Source organism: Rhinatrema bivittatum, chromosome 2, assembly GCF_901001135.1.
Source record: "Rhinatrema bivittatum chromosome 2, aRhiBiv1.1, whole genome shotgun sequence".
Taxonomy (NCBI): Eukaryota; Metazoa; Chordata; class Amphibia; order Gymnophiona; family Rhinatrematidae; genus Rhinatrema; species Rhinatrema bivittatum.
The window spans coordinates 344,876,828-344,893,038 of record NC_042616.1 but is presented as its reverse complement, the minus strand read 5'-3'; the positions used below and the strand labels follow the sequence as shown (position 1 = coordinate 344,893,038).

Below are 16,211 nucleotides of genomic sequence, written 5' to 3'. Positions count from 1 at the left end.
CTCAAATATATAGAAAAACCTATATAATATTACAATAAAACAAATTTTAAAAATGAACCACAATAAAACATAACTTATTTGCTACATAATAAAATTAAAATCAAAATAAAATACAAAAATTTTAACTAACATGGTAAAAATATAGACTTAAACTTGAGAAATAAAAATAAAATAAGATAAAAAACCAATAAATTAAAATAAAATGAATAAAATGAACTTGTAACCATAGAAACGTGTTTAAAAGTGGAAAAAAAAGTTAGTTTGCTGCCTTCAAGAGCTCTTTTTAAAGTTGCAGGCAATATTCTGCAGATGGAAAGAGGAGGGGTCTGGACAGCTGCACACATGCTGGAAACCACTGAATTAGAGAGCACCATTATTTTGATTGGAAAATTGCCGTTACAGAATTTGGGTATAACCAACGTATAGAAATTATAAGATATATTCCTTCCAGCATCATGCAACATTCATTGCTCAGAATCGGTATTTTGAAATGATAAAGAAAAACTGAGTTTTCAATTTTCAAAATCTCATTGGGGTAAGTGGGTCCAGGAAGGGGGATTTGCGGGGTCTGGGCATTTTTTAGCAGAATTAATGACCCCCCAAATTCATCCCATGAACAGTACTCTCAATGCTTCTGTTCTCTGAATTACTTTAGTTGAACTGATGTTATATGTGTAAGGCAACTGACAGATGCTGCAGCCTATGTGACCCTGAAGTTCTGTTACAGTCCTCTCTTCCTTTCCCCAGTTATTTTCAAAAAAGAAAGAGTACCAGATAGTTTTCCATTCTTGTTGCCAATGTAGGAAAGCTTCAGCTATACTAGGTGAAACCTGAAAAAGACACTGCTATATACGTTTTTAGAAGTCATCTGCTTCAGTGATAAAATGTGCCATTTATTATTGGTGCAGATGTGCTGAATTCAAATATGACAATTAAAGCAGCTGACTGGCTACTGTTTCCATGATATTTAAGTTTTACATTTTAGGTCTGTGTATTGCATAGATGGTAGAATTTTAATCATAAATTGTAAATTTAGGTCTTTTCGTGTATTTATGGTTGCATGATATTTCACCTGTCCTGTTTATGTAACATTTTAAAAATTAAATCAGGAAAGGATTATAGAAATAAAATTTACTATGAAACAAAAGACCAAAAACTATTATGTACGTATATGTACATAGTTTAGTCCTTATTCAGCGGCTACTCGGCTCTTCTTGGCTTGTCTTTTATATTCAGTAAATGGTACATCTCTTGTCACTGTCCATTTGCCCTGATATATTTTTTCCATTGCTATAATGTCCTGGTGAAATTGCTAGCTATGCTCATTGCTCACTGCTCCATAGTTCGATGGAAAAAAAAAAATCTAGATGAGTGCAAAAAATGTATCTTTAGTGACATGTTGCAGCCAAGGCTTTTCACCTACTTCTTGTGGGTGGAAAGCCTTGTTGTTTCCAAGAAAATTTTGGAAGGCTTTCCATGCTGTCTTTTCATTGCCATGCAGTGCACGGTTAAATGCATCATTTTGAAGAAGTTAACAAATTTGAGGGCCAACAAAAATGCCTTCCTTCATCTTAGCTTCACTTAACCTTGGAAATTTACCTCCGAGGTACTTGAAGGCTGCTTTAGTTTTGTCCATGGCCATGACAAAGTTGTTCATCAGACCCAGCTTAATTTATAATTGCGGTAACAAAATCTTCCTTGATTCAGCAAGTGCTGGATGCTGAACACTTTTCATTCCAGGCTGTAATGACTGTCAGAGTGGCCAGTCTCTCTTGATGAAATGGGAATCTCTTGCATGACCATCCCATTCACAGAGGAAACACAGTACTTTGTGTATCCAGTCTGCAAACCAAGCAAGATGATGACAACCTTCAAGTTGTCAAACAGCTACCACTGATGTTGGTCATAATTTATGCACCTCAAAAGTTGTTTCATGTTGTCATGTTGTCATGTTTCCTTAATATGGACTGCATGACCAAACTGGAACTGATGGCAGAACATTGCCATTAATCAGCAAAATGGCTTTAAGACTCATCTGGACCACAAACTATGTTGAGGGCTGCCATCAGATCATTGATATTGTTTCAGGCTACAACATCACCTTCCATGAAGAAGAACAGGACGAGATCCTTTTGACGGTCACAGAAAATGGAAAATCCTGACATCACCTGCCAGGTGATTCCACTGCTATAATATGGATCACAACAGCTCTGTCTTACCTCTTAGATAGTTCCAAATCCCTAACAAGGTCATTCTTTTCATTTTATGTTATGTGGTGTGGTTTAGAAGAGTAGGATGGAAGAATATCTGTCATATGACACTGATGGTTCAAGACCACAAGTTTCATCCTCTTCCTCAACTGATTCAAATGAGAATGATTTTGGCACATCAGGAACAGACAGCCCTTCTCTGTTGGGTAGTGAGTGTATAGCAGATAGAGTGTTTGGATATGGTATTCAAGTATTACTGTTGAGACGTATCTGAAAGAGGATTATTTGGTATCCTGATATAAGATCAGATTCTTCGGTATTATTTTCATGAGTAGGTATACACAATTTTAGATATACAAGAGGCTATGGGATATTTTAGATTTAATAGTTTACATTTGTTAGTTTTCATTGATTATAGCTATAATGATATTTTTAAAAAACTTTCCCTGAGGAGGCCCTCAGTTTGTACGATGAAATGAAGAATTTCCTGGTGTATAGACAGATGGTCTTAGGACCAGTAGGTTTATGCTCCCCTGCCAGCAGATGGAGACAGCAAGCTGATGTCACAGTATATATATAAACCTGCAGTGACCCCAGCCTGCCAGTATTCTCTATCTCCACAGATGGTGGATGTGCATCTCCCTATGGGGATTGCTTTGAGCATTTGAAAGGAGAAATTTGAAATTCTAAATTCAGGAAAAGAAAGCCCCCCTCTCCTGCGGTGATACCTAAAGGTCCTTCCCCCAGTTGAGAATTCCTGAGGCGATATCCATGGTCCCTCAGAGGGTGTGCCTTAGTCCAGTAGCTGGGTTTCCTGGAGTGGAATTAGCTGCTAGTTCAACTGAAAGGCAGAGGGTGCAGGAGGCCAAGTGCGGCAGTGATGGCAGATACCCTCTCCCCCTGCAGCCGGAGACTGTCTCTGTACTCAACTGGTAAGCGCTGAGCTCAGGTAAGATTTAAAAAAAAAAAAAAAAAAAGGAGAAAATTGTAATTAAATCAGAGACAGAAGGGTTTCGGGACTTTCTCTGGTCTCCATTATCAACGCTCCATGCAGACGTTTGTTCCTGCTCCCATTGGGGTTGGAGAACCTGGCAGCCTGATGGGTTGAGAGGCCCCCAGTGGGCTAGGCCCCACACTTGTCTTTTTTCTTGCATGCCGCATGGTAGGCCGTGGCAGCCATTTTCACGTGCCCTTGTGCGTGTTCTGCTGCCCTCTATCAGTTTGCGCAGTGTGTCAGCTGTGCACACGCATTGTGCGCTTGGTTTTTGGACGCTTTTAACATGCACAGACCTTTTTATGTGCTTAACTTGGCACACAGGTTGTGCGTGCGCCTTGCCGTGCTTTCTTCTAAGCATTTATTTTTTTGGCATATTTCATTTTTGAGCGCAAGCCGTTCTGACACATGTTTACCACAGCGATAGTGCCGGTAAGCAAGAAGCCTAAGCGTCTTCCTATTTGTGTTGCCTGTCATATTAGGGCTTCTCAGCCTAACCTGGCCTCTAACCTGTGTCAGCGCTGCTCAGTCGCTCAGGGAGAGTTGTTTGTTTATTTTTATTTATTTATGCATTTTATATACAGTCGTTCCAGAATAAGATCACAATGGTTTACAAAATCAGCATTCATATTCGTCAACAATCACATTCTGTGCCAGCATTTATAATCTAGGTCAACATCATAGCAGAGATATATTCTAGTACATATTCTTGGTCAACATGACAGCATATTTATAGACTTCATATTCATAAGTTGTCTTCCTCAGATTTTGCTAAGCCTGGCTCTTCCCATTCTAATGATGTGTTGGTCATGGCCTTGACTGGATGGATGACAGATCTTGGTTCTCCCTTGATTGGCTCCTCTGCTGGCGAGGGCAGTTCTGTGGGACTAGCTCCAGTTTCTTCTGGACTTGGTCTGGACCTGGCTTTTTCTTGGGAGGAATTTTTTCAAGGCTTACAAGAAAATTTCTTCAGGCACATCCCTCCGCTTCCCCCATCTCAGTCCAGTCAGACCCACAGCCAATGTCTCCTCCCTCTTCTAGTCCTATGCTTAAGTGCCGGGGCTCACATAAACTCCCTGCACATTTTCCCAACAGGAATCTGGATAGCACTACTGATGAGTTTGATCCTGATTCCCTGGGGATGGGGAAATTCCTCCAGGGATGGAACCGTATCTAACCATGTTGCGGTTCTTTCATAGAAATGAACTGCCAGCCCTGATTTCCCAGATCTTGAAACAGCTAGGTGTTCCTCGTTCAGATGCTATGTCAGAGCCAAGGAAGAATCCCATTTTGGTTTCCTTACGTGTAAAGCCTCTTGTTTTTTTCCCGGTGATGGATGCCATCCAGGAATTGATTGATCTGGAATGGGATGCCCCAGAGGCAAATTTTAAAGGGAGTTGGACATTGGAAGACCTATACCCCCTGGATGAAGCTGTGAGAGAGCCTTTGTGTTTTCCCAAAGTGTATGCTCTGGTATGTGCCATGTCTAAGCGGACGACTATCCCCATAGAGCAGGGGTGGGCAATTCCGGTCCTCGAGGGCTGCAAACCAGTCGTGTTTTCAGGATACCCCTATTGAATATGCATGAAATTGATTTGCATACAACTGAGGCAGTGTGTATGCAGGTCTCATGCATATTCATTAAGGATATCCTGAAAACCCGACTGGTTTACAGCCCTCTAGGACCGGAATTGCCCACCCCTGCCATAGAGGGAGGCCTTGAAGGATGTACATGATAAAAAGATTGAGACTATTCTTAAGCAAGTCTTTGAGGAAGTGGTGACGAATTTACAGATTGCCTTCTGTTGCGCCCTAGTGGTGAGATCTTGTCTGCTTCTCTCACAGGCGGTTGATGAGTCTGAAGGAAATTCTAGAGTGCTTATGGAGCTTGCTGCCATCTTTTTAACAGATGCAGGCTGTGATTTGGTCCAGACCTCGACCAGAGGAGTGGCTTCAATGATAGCGGCCAGGTGTCAACTCTGGCTGCAGAATTGGTCAGCTGACACAGCTTCCAAAGCCCATCTTAACAAGATGCCCTTTAAAGGCTCTCTCTTGTTTGGGAGCGAGTTTGAGAAACTCACACCCAAACTCACTCCCAAACTCGCGAGTCTCCGGTGTCTCGGTTGCCAGACGATAAGAAACAGTTACAGTGTCCCTTTGGTATGAGGGGTTATTTCCAGGATTTTAGGCATTTTCGGCCCTATAGAGGGATGATCTTTCTGCAGACCTGGCTTTTCGGTGGGTCTCAGTCCTTCGTCCCTGGCAGCTCAAGAGAGGAGCAGGCTCGGGTGGTGGACCTTCCCAAGCTTCCCAATGAAGGTTTGTTGACCCACCTTCCAGAACAGGAAATGGGGGATGTGTCTCTCTGTTTTATATGAGGTGGATCGAGATCACATTGGACCAGTAGGTCCTGGAGGTGATACGCGAAGGGTCTGGTCTGGAATTTCACAGTATTCCTCGGAACGTGTTCATGGTGTCCCCAGTGCCACTCCCTGCAGAAGAAGAAGGCAGTGGAGTTCAAGCTTCAAGGGTTCCTCAGACTAAGGGCTATGGTTCCGGTGCCCACGTCTCAAGAAAGTATGAGGCGATATTCCATTTATTTTGTTGTGACCAAGAAGGAAGGCTCCTTTCATCCCATCTTGGATCTCAAGAGAGTCAACCTTCACTTGAAGGTGACTTATTTCGAATGGAAACCTTACACTTGGCAATAATGGCAGTGTAGTTGGGGGAATTTCTGATCCCCCTTGGATCTGTCAGAGGCTTAACTTCATATTCCTATCCAATTGGAACACCAACACTTTCTAAGCTTTGCGGTGTTGGGGCACCATTATCAATTTCTGGCGCTGCCTTTTAGTCTAGCCGCCATCCACAGAACATTTTCCAAGATGGTGGTTGCGGCAGTCATGCAAAAAATTCTGGTGCACCTGTTTTTGGATGACTGGCTGTTTCGAGCTAAGACTCAGGAAGAGAGCCACCTGATGACATGCAAGGTGATCTACTTATTGCAGGAGGTCGGTTGGGTGGTGAACCCGACCAAGAGCAATCTTCAACCATCCCAGTTGGAGTATCTGGGGGTCCAGTTCGCTTTCGTACAATTCTGGCCAGAAAACAGATTGCTTTATGCCTTTCCTCCGTGGCCTTTGCTGGGCAGGATAATTCGCAAGATCAAAGGCCACAGGGTGCTAGTACTTCTGGTGGCGCCAGACTGGCCCAGGCATCAGTGGTATGCGGGTTTGCGACAAATCCTGGTAGAGGCCCCCCTTAGTCTTCTGCAGTCTTCTGCAATACATGGATCTGCTTCAGCAGGGACCGGTTCTTCACGAGGATCCGACTCTATTCTGTCTTATGGTTTGACCCTTGAGAGGGCTTGCCTGTTAAATGGTTATTCCTCTGCGGTGATTGCCACTTTATTCTACACTTGCAAGTTCTCTACTTCCTTGGCTTATGTGCGGTTTTGGAGAGATTTTGAGGCCTGGTGTGAAGAGCAGGGTATTCTTTCTCATTCTGGATTTTTTGCAGAATGGATTGAATAAAGGCTTGGCCCTTAATTCCTTGAAAGTGCAGGTTGCAGCTCTTGCATGTTTGAGGCCTGGTGAATAGTGTTGCCTTGTCGTCTCATCCTGATGTGGCCTGTTTTTTGAAGGTAGTGAGGCACCGTATGCCTCCTTTAAGGTTACTGGTTCCATTGTGGAATCCTAATTTGGTGCTGGACTTTTTGGTAGACCCTACGTTCCGACCACTGTGTAGCCTTTCTTTATGGTTATTGACTTTGAAGACTATTTTCCCGGTAGGAAAACTCTGTCCTGTTCTTTTGGAAAGATGGATCGCCTGTTTGGCGAGAGTAAGCAGGGCGCTCCAGATTCACGGGCTACCATAGCTGATTGGATTAAGGACATGGTCACGGCCACTTATGTGGATCCTGGAAAGCTGTTGCCTACTTAGGTTAGGGCTAATTCCACTAGGGCTCAGGCAGTGTCATGGGCAGTAGTTAGTCTGTTGTCTCTCGTCGATATCTGCTGAGCTGCGACATGGTCCTCCTTACAACTTTTTACAGGTTTTATTGTCTGGATGTGCAGGCCCGGGAGGATGCAGCCTTTCCATGTGCGATGTTGACTGGACCGCAGGCAGCCTCCCACTCTGTTGGGGAGTAGCTTTGGTACATCCCACCAGTCCTGAGTCGATCTGTCTACACGCTAGGAAATAAAGAAATTACTTACCTGATATTTTCTTTATCCGTAGTGTAGACGGATGGATTCACCTTCCCACCCTCAGCTGCCTCATAAGTGTGTCAGTAGTCCTCCTGTGGAGCTCTGGGTCCCAAGGGATTTACTGGTAAGTGTTCATCCAGTCCCTAGCTTGGGATACCTAGAAATATATATGTAAGTTCAGTGTTTATGGTTGGTTGAGTACAAATGTTTTTAATTAGGTTTTTTGCTAATCTGTCCACAATTGCTTTTGTAGAGAATACTGGCAGGCTAGGGCCACTGCAGGGTTATGTATACTGTGATGTCAACTTGCTCCGTCTCCATCTGCTGGCAGGGGAGCATAAGCCCACTGGTCCTGAGTCCATCTGTCTACACTAAGGAAAACAAATTTATCAGGTAAGTAATTTTTCCATTCTTTGTTGGGATTTGTATTAAAAGCAGTTTTGAGAAAGAAGAAATTATAAGATTGGATCAGTTTATACTGAAGGTTTATCAATTACAATGAAGGAGACATTGCAATTTGTTAATGTAATATTGCTTAGGGAGGACATTTGTGTCTTTCTTTTATTGAATGAAAGTTTATATTATACATTTTTGTAAACTTACTGTTTTTATTGTAATTAGTATGATATGGGATGGTTGGTGACTGTGTATCTGGTGAGTTTGACTGAGTCAGAGTGAGTGCTTTGAGCTATTTTTATGGGTTGTGTGATGTATCTAGCAATGTTTAGGACTTAATATTTATACATTTTGTGAATTGCACATTTTTGTAATTTTGTATATTGTATTTAAATGTATCTTTATTCAAAATAATTACAATGTTCTCTCTATCTATTTGACAAATCTTTCCCAACTGGAGGCACCATGCAGAAGTAACAATTGTTGATATGATCTGTTGGCTCTCTCCAAATCATTGGCACAGCAAAAGGCATGGATTTCCTTTTTCTGTTCAACCACTGGTGAAGATTTTGCACAAGTGTTGCAGCATATGTCTGGTGCCCAGTTCTTCTCCTATTCTCCAGTTCTGCAGCCAGAATTCATGTTGTAGGCTTTCTTAACCACAGCGGTTATACTGTGTTTTTGTGATGCAAAAGTCACTTCACCACAAACGTAGCAGAAATTATCTGCATTCTTCACCCAAGTTCGAGGCATCTCTGATCCTGTTCAGACCGAAATCAGAATCAAATACTGACAAATGACACTGTATGATTTCTAGAGCTGATCTAGGGCAGTATGTTTAGCAGAGTGATGTTAACTGAGTTATGTTTAGTGGGACAGCCCAGAAAGCCACCTCTCTCACCTCTGACACTGCCAGATGCCTCTTGCGGCTGAGATGCTACCTCAAACCAATGAATGCCACTCAGCGTGGCTCGCACTCCACCTTGCTGCCAAATACTGCACCCCACCCCACCCCGGCTTCCTCTAGGTGTGTGCTTGTGTCAAACATTTCTGCTCTTAAAGAGCCCATAGTTGGAATGCAGCCACGGTGCCCTATGATTTCATCGACACTCCTCTATTAAAGGCTCCTTCAGAGGGACATCAGCACCTCAGCAACAGGTCTCCTGATGTGCCTTAAGCCTTCAGTGCATACTGCCTTTGTTTCTGTGTTCTAGAGTTCCTGTCTTGATTCTATGTTCTGTTGCTCCCACCTTGTTCCTGTGCCCTTGCCTTGTCTAGCCTTGCCCATGTTCTTGTCCTGTCTTGCCATGCCCTTATCCCAGCCTTGGTCCAGCTTGTCTCTCCCCTTGACTTGTTCTCCTGGTACTGACTCTTGCTTTGGACCTTGACCTTCCTTTATTTTTTCATTGCTATGGAAACGACGGTGAAAGCAGAAATCCGCCCAGGGGTTGTTATATTTCAGCAGTATTCTGCATTTTAATTTGTTTATTTATTTTATTGCTTTGATCACACCCTTTTAATCAAAGAAACCAAGGTACCTCTTTCTGCTTGGTTGTTCTCCTAGCCCGCGCATCCGGCGCAGACCCACCGGGATCCAGGGCCTGGATTGAGCTTCTCCTCCTCTCATCCCTCCAATTTGACCTGCTCCTCCCTCTCACCACGTGACTGCTAACCCCGCCCTGGAGAATCTCATCAGATAAGTGACCGGAGTTCTGCTTTTAAATCCCTCTCTCTGCCACAGGCATCGCGCACCTAAGGAGCGGCACAAAGGGGCCTGCCCCTTTGTGCGCCCCTTAGTGCAGCCCCTAAGTGCTGTTTTATCCTGCCAACTTCCCTATTCTCTCCCCTATAGCTCCTCCCTGTCCTTGCTGCCCCCTATCCTGTTAACTTGCTCACTGATCCTGTCTATGCTGAGTACTCTTGTTAGTAAAATAACTAAAATAAAATAATAAAATGCACTATTCATACTAATCTAATTTCTCTCCTGGGAAAACGTCTGCACACACCTCCTTCTCCATTGCGGAAGAACAGCTCAGCTCCAGGAGAAATTGAAGCCCCCACCCATCCCCCAGCAGTTATTCCAAAGACAGTGTACCTAACTCCCCTGCTTCCTAATATGACTTCATACACCATCCCACACATCCAGTACCCCTCCCAGCATTACACCACCCCTGCCATATCCCTCCCCCCTGCACAGCGCAAATCCTTTATTCCTATTATGCTTTCTCTCTTAACACAGCTCCTCAGCCTCACCACACTATCCTTCATACTCTGTAATGCCCAATCCCTAACAAAAAAAAAGCTCCTATCCTCAATGATCTACTCCTAGACTACAAGCCAGAACTCTGTGCCATCACTGAATCCTGGCTTAAACACACAGACACTGTTTTCTTAAATCAGCTCCCAACACAAACCTATGACATCTTCTCTATCCCCAGACCCAATAAGAGAGGTGGTGGTCTCCTAGCTGCCAAAAAAAATTTCAAACTCAGACTCCTTAATACCATCGCTCCTCCCAGAATTGAAATCGGCCTTTTTAAATCACAAGAACTCCAAATGTCTTATCTACTCCTCACCAGGCCTACTTGAACAAAATCCCTCCACTCTCATTGAATTTATCGCTGACAATATTAACTCTGACACCCCTGCTATCATATTAGGAGATTTCAACATCCATGTGGACTCCAACCCCCCCCCCCCCCCACACACACACACACACACACACACACACACACACACACATCCTCCTGTGACACTATACTTAACTCCATGAGTGCCCTTGGATTTAGACAACTCATTACATCCTCTACACACAAAGCAGGACACACATTAGACCTTATTTTTGTTAATTCCAATGTACTCATCCAATTCCCTCCACTGCACCCCCGTCCCATGGTCACTCTCCCTTGTTGAAGCTTTCCTCTCCATAAAAACTTCACACACCCTCCCCCCACAGCCCTTCATACAATAACACCATACAATTCAGAAAACCCTGTCCCAAAGAAGACCTAGTCTCATCCCTCTCTAACACCCTCCACAAACTGGACCTCTCCAGTCCTGACGCGGCTATGTCATCCTGGAATAACATCGCAAATAATATTGCTAATGAGCTATGTCCCTTCTTTAAAAAAAAGTAGAATGCCACAATCACAATTCCAAGAAACTTTGGTACACCCTAAATAAAAAAACTTAAACTAGACCTCAGAACAAAAGAGAGAAGCTGGTGTAAAGACCCCACACCCAAACAATCAGCCATATACAAATCTGCCCTCCACACCTACAGAAATACCACACTGATGACCAAATGCGACTACTACGCTACCAAAATTCATGACTTATAGTATAATGCTAAGACTCTCTTCTCAATGGTAGCAGAACTCACAAAGATAGCCCCCCCCCCCTTCGCTGACGATGAATACAAAGGTAAATGTGAAGAACTCGCCCAGTTCTTTAACAATAAAATCAGCAACCTGATGTTCGGCTTCCCATCAACCACCCCCCTTACGAACCCCCTTCCAATAAACCACAATGCCAGATTAGAAACCCTCGACCTTACCTCTTCCAAGGAAATAGAATCCATCCTAAATAAAATTAAACCAGCCACCCACCCCTCTGATACCATCGCTATCAATTCCCTCTTATCTATCCCTAACTCCAAATACCTAGCTGAAATAATTAATTGTTCCCTATCCACCGGTAAAGTCCCAGACTCATTGAAACATGCCGTTGTCAAATCCTTTCTCAAAAAGCCCACACTTGATCCCACCAACCCTGCCAACTATCGCCCCATTTCAAACTTCCCCTTCATATCCAAAGTCATGGAAAAAGTAGTTAATTCCCAAATGACTATTTAGAAACCCATAATTTACTATACCCATCCCAATTCGGCTTCTGAAAGTTCTTCAATACTGAAACCCTCTTAATTTCACTCTCCGACACCATCCTTAAAGGCCTTGACTAGGGTTAATCCTATATCCTAGCCCTACTAGACATCTCGTCAGCCTTTGATACAATAAGCCACAATATACTAATGAACTGGTTATCAGAAATTGGCATCACTGGAACAGCACACCTCTGGCTTTAAATCCTATCTTGATAATAGAGCCTACAGTGTCAAAATTGGTAATGCTGAATCCTCACCCATTAAATCCTCATCATTAAAAACACACCTGTTTAAAGAAGCATTTGCAGGACAGGAGCAAATGAATAAATAAATTAAAAAATGACCTTACATATTTGATTGATTCACTGCTGATATACTGTTTAATGGAACTTCTTTAATCTTAATTTTAAGTTATTTTTCTGACTGTTTCTTCTGTTTTTTTGGTAGTTTTAAGTATAGTAAATCTAAATAATTTATGAAGATATATTTAGAATAGGGTTTAAATTACAAATTGTATTTTTCTTGAACCTTTTTTATTGCTTTTGCTTGTTTTATATTATTTTATCTTATTTTTATTTTAGTTACTATCTCCTAATTTTTCTTTGGTAATTTGTGAACCGTTTTGGCCAATTTCTATTGTGAAAAGATGGTATAGAAATGTTTTTAAATAAATAAAATAAATACATTTAACCCAAGGTGTACCCCAAGGTTCCTCCCTATCCTCCACCCTTTTCAATATATACCTCATGCCCCTTTGCTAACTCCTCTCCGACCTTGACGTCAAACATTATATTTATGCAGTGTTCAGATCCTTATCCTCATACAAGATTCCTTAGCCAAATCTCTGAAGATCTGGGATAAATGCCTCTCAGCCATAAACACCCTCTTCACTAATCTACACCTGGCATTAAAAACATCTAAAACTGAACTATTAATCATATCACCGCAAATTAACATTCTGTCTCCTCTAAAAACTGCCCCCTGCCCCCTATCTATCATTTTCCCTTTCAGCATAAGGGATCTCGGCGCTACCATCGACCAACAATTCAACATGAAAAAACACATCAATGCTACCATAAAAGACTGTTTTTTAAACTACAGGTTCTTAAAAAACTTAAACCCCTGCTTCATATCCACTTCCGCACTGTCCTTCAAGCAACCATTCTCCCCAAACTGGACTACTGTAACTCCCTCATCCTCCTCGGCCTCCCGTTCACCACTATCAAACCCCCACAGATGCTACAAAATGCAGCAGCCAGAATTCTAACCAATACCCGCAAATCTGATCACATTACCCATGTCCTCAAGGAGCTCCACTGGCTACCTATCTCCTCTCACATAACCTACAAAACCGTCACTATGATACACAAAACACTACACTCTCACAACATCAATTGGTTTAAAAACTCCCTCCACTTCCTCTCCTCTGACCGACCCATCAGATCAGCCTACAAAGGTTGCCTATACACTCCGTCCCCCAAGACCACTCACCTCATCTGCACTAACAACGAGCCTTTACCATCACAGGCCCCACCCTTTGGAACTCTATGCCCCCCGACCTTCGCTTAGAGCCATGTACACAAAAATTCTAAAAGAAACTTAAGACATGGCTCTTCAAACAAGCAAAGCCAGAATAGACCTCATCCTTCCCTGACACCGCATTTTATCTCCTTGTATATACATTCATTTTTCCTTGTACAGCATATAGTGTTACTCTTCCCTGTACAGTATTTTATCACCTTGTATAAAAGATTTGTAGACACAGCGTTCTCTGTCCCTTGATTTCTCCTATTCTCCCCACCCTTGTTATTTGTAACTTGTTCTCTGTAAACCGATATGATGAACCCACGAATACCGGTATATAAAAACTGTAAAATAAAATAAATAAATATTGCTGCCTGGACCTGCCTTGGATCTGACTACACCCTATCTGCTGCCTGCCCCAACCTCTGGCCTGTCTTCATTATCATCTGCAGCCTGCCCTGAATGCTGACCTGTCTCCGGTACCTCCTGTCTCCTGCCAGCCTTGACCTCAGTCTGTCGTCAGACTCTCATCTGCCCGACTGCCCTAGGCACCCAACTAAGTCCTACTGGCCATCAGAATCCAAGGGCTCAACCTGCAGGGGGAGGGGGCTGATATAAGTGCAGCTCCAGTTTGTCCTGTCACAGGGTGCATCCACCAGCTGTCGGTGTGGGCCTGCTAGGCTGTGCCAATCATGACATTGAGGGCCCACTGATACTGAGCGCATTACAAAAATGATTGCATCAGCCATGACTTCTAGGAATAACATAATGCAATTCATGTTATGTATGATGCAATATGAGCTTCAGATTGCATCATTTACTGTTGTGCCCAAAAAGCAAGTATTGCCCAAACTCAGTCATAGATTTATTCATAGATTCAGTCACAGATGTATATTAATCACATCTGGTTTAATTTGAGATCCTTTCCCTTCTTAACTCGCTTATCCTCCACAATTCCCAAGTCAAAGGTCTTATATACTGAGCCATTAGCATATCTTAAAAAATAAAACCAATCAATTTTGAGCATCATTTTCATTCTCAGTGACCCAGATTTAGTAAAGTTTGACTGCATTCATTTCAGAAGCATTTTGGCTGTAGACCAGTGAAATTTGTGGACAAACTAGCATCTCTATTATAACAGTATCTCTTTAAATACAGGACTTCTAATTCTAACTCCCTCCACAATTTCTCTCATCACTTCCCCTGCAATCTCCACACCCTTACTTCACGAGCCCTCCTCTCTCTCCAATCTTACTTTTGCCCCACTAGCCCATCCTGCCCAACCTCTCTCCTCTTTCTTCCCCCAAAGCTTATCTTCCCTGCCACCCCCACCCACATCCCCCACCATTCTTCTTAACGTCTCTCCCACTCACTTTTATTGCCAGCCTCTCTTGCCCCTAGCTTCTCTCGCCAGTAATTCTCACATTCTGAGCCGCAGCTGTGTTATCTCCATCCTGCAGCTAATCTTTCCTCTGCCTCCATGCCAGGCCCCTGCAGGCCGATATTTCTCCTGTTGCCACTGGTTCAAGACACATCGGCAATGGCATTAATCTGTGTTCCCAGTCAATACTGCAGCTCAACCCTGCAGAATTGAGTGCATGTGCTGCAGTTGGACACTGCCCTTCCTAGAAATATAGGTGCTAACACATTATGGAGAAGAAAAAAAAAAGGCTTCTTTTATCACTTCATTTGTTTTTCAGGTACATAGATGCATTGCTTTACTGAGCTAAGTCTGAAATTATTAAGCAGACTGAGTGATTTCAATGTGTCATGGAAGTGCTGAAAACTGGGTCAAGGGATCATGGCTGCATTTTAAGAATCTGTTAAATCAGAATTCTCAGCTACTTTTTAGAACACTGCATTCTCCAAGGTCTCATTAAATAAAGCTAAAGAAGTCTTTTGTATGATCCATATAATCTCTCAACTAATTAAATTTTTATTATGTAGAGCAAAGTGCTTCCATAGGCAATAAAACTATAATTCATGTGTAACCCTTTTGTGGTACAGTATGCCAGTAAATGGATATCTGCCTCAGACAAACAAAAATACTGCAAATAAGTGGCATATGAAGTAAATTAGCACACTAATAAACAGATATTTTGGGGGTTAATTTATATGAGGGGATGTGTTATGTGATTAAAACAAAAAGTGCATGCTAGCATTTGAAAGCCAATAAAAGGTTCTAATTACCACCACCCCTCTGTATTTTTTTATTTTTCTTTTTTTACAGCTGTGGATGGCAGCTATCTAGGGCAATTCAGATTTTGCTGAACAGCAGCTGTCTCTGATGGGGACACTTAGGAAACATTTGGCTGGCTCCAATAAAGATTTTCCTAGCATGTAGCCAGATGCACTCAGGACCAGTGGGTTATGCTCCCCTGCGAGCAGATGGAGAGTGAGCAAGCTGACATCACAGTATATTTAATCCTGCAGTGACACCAGCCTGTATTCTCAGTCTCCACCAGATGGTGGATGTGCATCTCCCTACAGGGATCACTTCGGATTTTGGAAGGAGAATTTAACATAGAAAAAGAAAAGCCCCGCTCTCCTGCGGTGATACCAATTGGTCTGTCCCTCAGTTGAGAATTCCTGAGGTGATTTCCGTGGTCCTTCAGATGTGTGCCTTGGTCCCGACATGGACTTAGCTGATTGTACAGCTTAAAGGCAGTGGGTGTAGGAGGCCAAATGCGGCAGGGACAGTACATGCCTTCTCCCCCTGCAACCGGAGAACATTTCTGTACTTAGCCGGTAAGAGCTGAGCTCGGGTAAGTGTAAAAACAAAAAAAAAAATGTTTAGAAAGACAGAGACAGTATAGAGGGGTTTACAGGACTTCCTCTGGTCTCCATGCTTGGCGTGCCATTCCAACATTCGTTCTTGCTCCCGTGGGGGGTTAGGCGAACTGGGCAGCCTGGGGGTTGAGCAGCCCCAGTGGTCTAGGCCCCACATTAAGGCCCTTTTGCCTGCATGCCACGTGGTAGGCCATGGCAGCATTTTC

At 43.0% G+C, this 16,211-nt stretch overlaps 1 protein-coding gene across 5 annotated transcripts in view; it reads left to right on the top strand.

Annotated features, from left to right (window-relative positions):
• The window catches only part of PTPN3 (protein tyrosine phosphatase non-receptor type 3), a 723,876-nt gene that overhangs the window by 673,097 nt on the left and 34,568 nt on the right, over nucleotides 1-16,211 (top strand). The window contains exon 25 of one of the 5 annotated variants that reach the window (XM_029589861.1): nucleotides 9,373-15,598. The exons of the other annotated variants lie outside the window; for them this stretch is intronic. Coding sequence (XP_029445721.1) covers nucleotides 9,373-9,480 — 108 coding nt within the window. The 3' untranslated portion in view covers nucleotides 9,481-15,598. Of the gene's footprint in view, nucleotides 1-9,372; nucleotides 15,599-16,211 lie in introns of those variants that run through there. 5 annotated transcript variants of the gene reach the window in all.